We start from the raw sequence: 7,848 nt of genomic DNA on the forward strand, positions 1-7,848 counted from the left end.
ACTCTAATTTTGCAAATCAATATATTTATAGATTTACTTACCTAAAGAATCCGTAGAGAAATAAAAAAAAAACAATTTCGTACTTTTGGCGTCAATTATCCCAACACTGGTAATGGTGTAGACAAAAATTTGAAAAATCTCCACGCAATTTATACGAAAAACGAGACTCTCTCACGTGTTATACTTAAGTGTGAGTATTGGTTACTTAAAAATATTTAATCAATGAAATGAATGTTCCATTGGCTATTTTTAAAAACCCAATAAATAGCTAATTTGTTCTCGAAATGGGAGGCGATTCAAAATTAAAATATTTAAATAATTGAACACAGCGATCCTCGGATTTCCGATATTGCAAGTCGTTATACAACACCATCTAACAGCAAGAATAGACACGCCGACCATTGAGGATTCGTCAAGTAGATAGTGTAGCTGTTACTGTTACTTTTCTTTTGTAGGATTAGTACATCAACAGCTACAAAACCCTGATGCATCACGCATCGACGGCATTACCATTTATTGTGCGTTGATCACCTGACCAGCCATCCCCATACCATCCACACCCCCCCTACCTCTACGTCATTGTGCCAATCTACATCATATATTAAAATATATAGACGACTTCATTTAAAATACATTCCTGAGTCGAAAAAACATAGTTTTGCAATCTTGTCTGTATGTCAGTGTGTGTGTGTGTGTAAAGACAGTAATTTTAATACAGTTACACTTAAATGTATGAAATTTCATATATAATTTTAATATATAGCTATTATAAGTATGAAAAACAGTAGATTTTATTATTACATTGTAAGGAGTATTAGTTAATAATATATAAAGTTAACTTTAATCATGATTGAGTAATTGATTTTCTTTATCTAATAAATTATTTTTAAAATATTTACATAATTCTATGAAGAAGTCAGATTTGTAGACGGTGAGAACTTGGAGAGCTGGATCCATTGCACCAAACACTCTCAACATACAGACTTTATATCCGTGCCCAGCTTTAGCCTCGACCATCTGCCTGAACCCTTCAAGGATGCTGACATTGTCAGGGCCATCGTTTTGTTGGCAGGACTGACAGTTAAAATACAAACGTTCTGCGCTAGTGAGGCCAGACCAGACAGCCATAACGGCATACCCTACCCCAGGTACAGCCCCTCTCAAATTGTTTCTAGACTGGGGACAGGCAAAATACATTCCATCAGTGTTTACCCAGAGGATGGGGAAGAACATTGCCGGTGTAAGACATGTGAAAAAGATCAAACCATTACCAAAGCATGGGGCAAAGTGTCGATTCTTACAGCCAAGCATGTTGTGTTTGATGAAGTTGAAGCTAAGAGTACACGTTGTTTTTGGGCGTACGACAAGGAAAACTGTACTTCGAAGATATTTGAAGGTATCGGCATTAGGAAAACAGCCCTCGAATATGATATGTGTTTATTTGAATGCGCCACACATCAGATAGGTTTGTTAAAGAGTTTAAAGGTCACGCTAGAGAGTTACACGTCATTGTGTTCACGAGTTTACGAAAAATTTAAGCATAAACCGGATAAAAACTTGGCTATTGTAGTCTCCCATCCTCATGGGTGGGCCAAGCATGTCTCCATTGGGAAGGTTGTTACAAAAGATAAACTGGAGAACGAAGATACCAGATACACCTATGACGCCCACACCTGCCCAGGGTGCAGTGGCGCACCTGTGTATGTGCTGGAGAAGAAATATGGTTGGTGGACTACACACCTGCATAGTGCATCAATAACTGGGGGTAGTATCAGTGGGAGGGCGTGGATGTAAATGGTGGACCACACACCTTCATAGTGCATCAATAACTGGGGGTAGTATCAGTGGGAGGGCGTGGATGTAAATGGTGGAGGCATCAGTGGATGTAAATGGTGGAGGCATCAGTGAATGTAAATGGTGGAGGCTTCACTGGAAGAGTGTGGATGTAAATTGTGAGACATCAGGGGAAGGGTGTAGATGTAAATGGTGGAGGCATCATTTGAAGGGGTTGTTGATATTTACATCACTGATGAAAAATCAATGGTATATTATTATTATCTATTGGATCCGTCTTTATGAGACAGTTTTGTTTGCTTTTACTTTTCATTAATGTTTATTTGTAGAATTATCTAAGTATTTAATAGTATGGTTTGAGTTAGATTTGATACACATTTTGAATACATTTTTGTTAGAAGTTTTGAAGATTTATAAGTTGATAATTATTATTACATTTATTTCGTGTTTGAAGCTTTTTGAAAGCTCTGGTGGGCAACCATTGTGATTATGATAATTGTTTTGCACAAGAACGTAAAGCACTTCCATTGATATATATATATATATATATATATATATATATATATATATATATATATATATATATATATATACCAATATAAATTATATTATATATGTAGAAATAAAAATTGTATATTTTGATATATTTTACTATAGTTAAATCATTCCAGAAATTATTGATCGTGTGTTTGTACATGGGATTCCTAGGACACAAAACAAGGTTGAGGGGTGGCACAGGAGGTGGCAGGTAATTGTAGGGAAGGATCACCCTGGAGTCTTTTGTTTGCTAAACAAACTAAAGCAGGAACAAGGTAGAGATGAAGTAGAGATGGAGGCAATATTGCTTGGAGAGCCAGCAAGCAAGCGAAAAAAAACAATATTTACAGATAGAGGACAGGATAACAAATGTAATTGCAGAAAGGGGAAACAGAACTACACTTGAATTTTTGCGTGGCGTCGCGTACAATTTGTCATTCTAGGCCCTATTTTTTTCTATTTTGTAATATACTTTTATCATTATGTAACTGGTTTTCAGTAAAAATTAAACATGTCTGTAATTGTAATTTGTTGTTTTATAAAACATGTCGGCCTTTTGTCTTGTCGGCCTTTTGGATGTCGGCCTTTAGTCTTGTCGGCCTTTTGTCTTGTCGGCCTTTTGGATGTAGGCCTTTTGGAAGTCGGCCTTTTGTCTTGTCGGCCTTTTGTCTTGTCGGCCTTTTGTCCATGTCGGCCTTTTGTCCGTTTCGGCCTTTTGTCTATGTCGGCCTTTTGTCCGGATCCCCTTCTTTACCTCATTGTAGTATCCTGGGAGAATATTCCATGCCTCAGATGCGGCACTTATTTCAGAGCTGTCCAAGTATGCAGCAAAACGTGCATGTTTTTCTGGACATCCAAATTTCCTAACTTTCTCCTGAGTTCTTTGAACTTACCACTCCAAAAATGTTTGCTTTTCTTATCCAGCCATTTCATTTGAAGCGAACCAGTATCAATTCCAAATGGCTCAATGTTGATCTATGTGTTGAAAGGTCTACTATGAACGTCAAAGTGTACTTGCATTTGTTTTGAATTGCTCAAATCGCTCAGGAATCCATCCTTCATTTTGTTTATTGTAATGCTGAAGTAATTCATGTTAAAAGTAGCATTGGTTTCATCGTGATATTTTGTATCGCTCTCTGTGTATTCAACAAAAAAATAGTTTTTTTTCCAAAATAATCCACTTCTTCAAGCAAGGCATAGGCTGGGCTCTCTTTTCCCTACAGTTTAACATTTAGCTGTTTTATTTTCTTTGTAATATCCACAATGAAGTTGAATGTTTCGATTCGGAAAGGACAATTTAATAGAAAGTACATTGAAATAGGAAGTAAATAAATAGTCTAATTGGATAGCGAGTGCCTATTATTTATATTTATTATTGTATCGTTCATCAGCGAATGTTGCAGAACAATATTTTTAAAAGTTTCGAAAATAAAATAATCTATATATATAATTCTCCTCTTCGAGCCGTTAGAAAACAAGCTGCAAACGCTCTCCCTACCTCCCCACCCCTACATGGTTTTAGTGAGCTGTGTTCACTCTAAATGTTTACAAGCAGAGCCAACGATTTTAAACGTAGGGGGGGGGGGGGAGGGGGGGAAGGAAGGGGGGGGGGGGTTATGGTCCTTAACGAGCTACTTATAGTGTTTTAAAGAAATATTTTCAGTGTCAGCGTTGGTACTGTCGAATTCACAAATTATGAATTATTGAAAATTAGAAACAACTAAATAGCGGCGTATGTTATGCCGCGGGCCGGCTCGTATATATATAATTCTCTTCTGGGAGCCGTTAGAAAACAAGCTGCAAGCGCCTCCTTGCAGTCCCCTCTCTTTCTCTCTATCACTATCACTACCACCCCCACCCCCACATTGTCTGGTGAGCTGTGGTCACGCTAAATGTTTACAAAGCTAAATGTTTACAAATCGTAGAGCCGTAGAGCCGGGTTTCTATTAGGGGCAGATAATTTAGTTCGATTTTAAACTTACAGGAGGTAACTAAGAAATAACTAAGAGGAGGCTGCTTTCACGGGGGGGGGGGGGGTGTAGGGTCGGGGTTAGGGGAAAAGGGGGGGGGGGGGGTTAGTGTTTTAAAGCAAATATTTTCAGTGGCAGCATTGGTACTGTCGAATTCACAAATTATGAATTACTGAAAACTAGAAAATAAAACAACTAAATAGCGGCGTATGATACGCTGCGGGTCGGCTCGTTATTAATATTTGTGCATGGAGCTGAAGAGCCGCATCTTGACATCAAACTGCTTTATGATGTGTTTGATTCTATTTGTTTGTTACTCAAAATGGCAGCAATTGTAAACAATCCAAACATTTAGTTGTATCATTTTTTTTAGTATAAATAATCATTGCACTAGAAATAAATAATTGTTTTTTTTGTTATATTCAATATAAAAAACAGCAGCTTAAAATTCAAGTTTATGTATTGCTAGATTAAAATGCTACCCGCTATGAAAGCTAGTGGACAGTTTGATTGTTATGGTATTGATGGTTTGTTTTCAAGATAATATTAATAAAGTTTGTTCAAAAGCTATTTGTGTTTTCATAATTATGCTTAATTTAGTATGCAAGTCTTGTAGCTAGAGCTCTTGGATGATGATCATTGTACACATGAGTTATTTGTTATAATTGCTGAAACCATACTAGCTGTTCCAACAATTTTAATAAGATGTTTTATTATAGATCTAACTAATATGACTATTTTTCTGTCTTGTTTCGATAACTAACGGTAATAAAGAATTTTCATTATTTATTTTCTTTCCATCAAAATTTTCCACAAGTTAGTGCACACCATATATTTGGTGTGATATAAAAACACCATTTATATGAGTTAATGGGTACATAAATTACTAATTTACAATGATATGCTCTTTCATCCAATGAAATACATTCTTACAAAATAAAGGTAGTATTTATCCAATCAACAGTTCTTTATTTTTATCACACAATAAATACATTTTGAACCAGGTGATTTATAATCTTAATCTCATAATTTTAAATATACTTTTTTTTTACTGCATCACATATTAAAACTAACTACATCACTAATGCAATAGTGGCATGGCTAAAGACAAAAGTATTATTTTAAAAAAAAATAGCACAAGGTAAATCATGTAGATGAGTATAATGCTTTTAAAAATCATTTTTAGGGAATCGTTTATCAGATCAAGTATTAGTTCCTAGTCCTAGGTAATGATTAATCTGGGGATTGTTTGAATGTACACTAATAACCACAATACATATTAGAATAGGATTAGGTTTGTGGGGGGGGGGGGGGGGGGGGGGTTACACTAATTGACATTTAAAAGGTGGTGGAATCTAAAAGAAAAACTTCTAACTTATGATAAACCAGCATACTGGGGAGGGGGTGGGGGGTCGTGATCGGATGGTAGAGTTCACGGTAGCTGACACGAAATTCTCTCGTTTGGATCCAGAGAAATAGGTGAACTTGGGCATGAAAGGGGAAATATGATATTTAATGTAACATTTGTGTACAGAGTTTCTTCCAGGCATCTCTTCGGGGGGGGGGGGGGGGCCTAAGCCCGAAATGAAATTTACATAATTTATATAGAAAATATATACTTTTAACAGTGTCCGCCCCCCCGAAGAAAGTTTACCGCCCCCCTCCGAAAATTTCAAGTGCCCCCCCCCCCTGGAGAAAAAAGTCTGGAAGAAACACTGTTTGTGTAGTTGTTTAAAACAAGCTACGCCTTCTAACTAATTAGCACTTGCCAAACTATACTACCTATAATAAGTGCTAAGCCACCCAGGCTACTCCCAGGGGCAGAACTATTATGCCGCCAGACCCCGCAATGAGGGGGGGGGGGCAGGACGTTTAGGGGCCCTATTCCGACAAAAAATATTTGTTTTTACAAATAATGCTTTTTGTGCACCTCGATAGTGGTTTTATAAAAACAAACAGGTATACTATAGCAGTGATTGTTCTACAGTAACTAAAACTCACTGTTGCGTAGAAAAATATTTTAAAATCTACAAGAGCTGTAGGGTAGTTTGAAAGATAGGCAATCGTTCGGACTACTTCCATGACTTACTGCCCTTCTTTAAAATAATGGTGTCAATAAAGCTCATTTAAATAGTTTTGTACTAAGTAAATTTAAAAGCAATTGATTCTCTTAATTCCTATTTAAATAAGGCATACTAAAGAACTCTTTGGCTATAAAAATAAAATAATTCGAAATTAATAATATACTTACAAAAAAAATCATAAAAATAAACATAACACGAGAAACCATTGAAAAATTCAAGCTTACGTGTTTATATACTTTTGACCAGCTAGTTTTATTAAATTTTTTCATTTGTAGTTATAGGTACATAAAAATGCATTCCAAAGAATTGTAAAACACGATTAGTTAAGTTATGAAATTAGTTTAAACCAAATTTGTCTGGTTTGTTTTATCAGGGGGGTGGTTATACATGACAATGAAATAGATTAGATTACTCAGTAAATATTTTAAATTCATTGAAGCAGGCTACAGATATATATATATATATATATATATATATATATATATATATATATATATATATATATATATATATATATATATATATATACATATATAAGGGGACTCAATTTTATGTGCGGGGGAGTCTTTTTTTTTAGTTCCGCCACTGGCTACACCACTAATTAATTAGCGCTAACCCAACCAGGTAACACTACCACTAATTAGCACTAACCCACAAAGGCAGCACCACCACTAATTACTACTAACTCAACCAGCCATCACCACTAACATTACCACTAACCCAACCAACCCACACCACTAACCCAACCACCCCACACCACTAACATCACCAATAACCGAACCAGCCCACACCACTAACCCAACCAGGTAACACCACTAACTCAACCAGGTAACACCACTAACCGAACCAGGTAACACCACTAACCCAACCAGTCCACACCACTAACATTACCACTAACCCAACCAGGTAACACCACTAACCCAACCAGGTAACACCACTAACCCAACCAGGTAACACCACTAACCCAACCAGGTAACACCACTAACCCAACCAGGTAACACCACTAACCCAACCAGCCAACACCACTAACATTACCACTAACCTAACCAGCCAACACCACTAACATTACCACTAACCCAACCAGCCAACAACACTATTATTACCACTAACCCAACCACCCCACACCACTAACATTTACACTAACCCAACTACCCCACACCACTAACCAAAACAAGCCAACACCACTAACCCAACCAGCCAACACCACTAACATTACCACTAACCCAACCACCCCCCACCACTAACATTACCACTAACCCAACTACCCCACACCACTAACCAAACCAACCCACACCACTAACATTACCACTAACCAAACCAACCCACACCACTAACATTACCACAAACCCAACCAACCCACACCACTAACATTACCACTAACCCAACCAGCCAACACCACTAACATTACCACTAACCCAACTACCCCACACCACTAACCAAACCAACCCACACCACTAACATTA

The 7,848-nt window shown here is 37.0% G+C and overlaps 1 protein-coding gene across 2 annotated transcripts in view; it reads left to right on the top strand.

Annotated features, from left to right (window-relative positions):
* LOC131950059 (uncharacterized) overlaps positions 1–2,310 on the top strand; it is a 41,873-nt gene extending 39,563 nt beyond the window's left edge. Inside the window, exon 15 of one of the 2 annotated variants that reach the window (XM_059312096.1) lies at positions 914–2,310. In XM_059312096.1, coding sequence (XP_059168079.1) covers positions 914–1,794 — 881 coding nt within the window. In that variant the 3' untranslated portion in view covers positions 1,795–2,310. The remainder of the gene's footprint in view (positions 1–913) is intronic. The other variant, XM_059312102.1, reaches the window with a different exon arrangement.
* Positions 2,311–7,848: the final 5,538 nt, after the last annotated feature.

Source organism: Physella acuta, unplaced genomic scaffold, assembly GCF_028476545.2.
Source record: "Physella acuta isolate Inbredline_101_S28 unplaced genomic scaffold, ASM2847654v3 ptg000063l, whole genome shotgun sequence".
Classification (NCBI taxonomy): Eukaryota; Metazoa; Mollusca; class Gastropoda; family Physidae; genus Physella; species Physella acuta.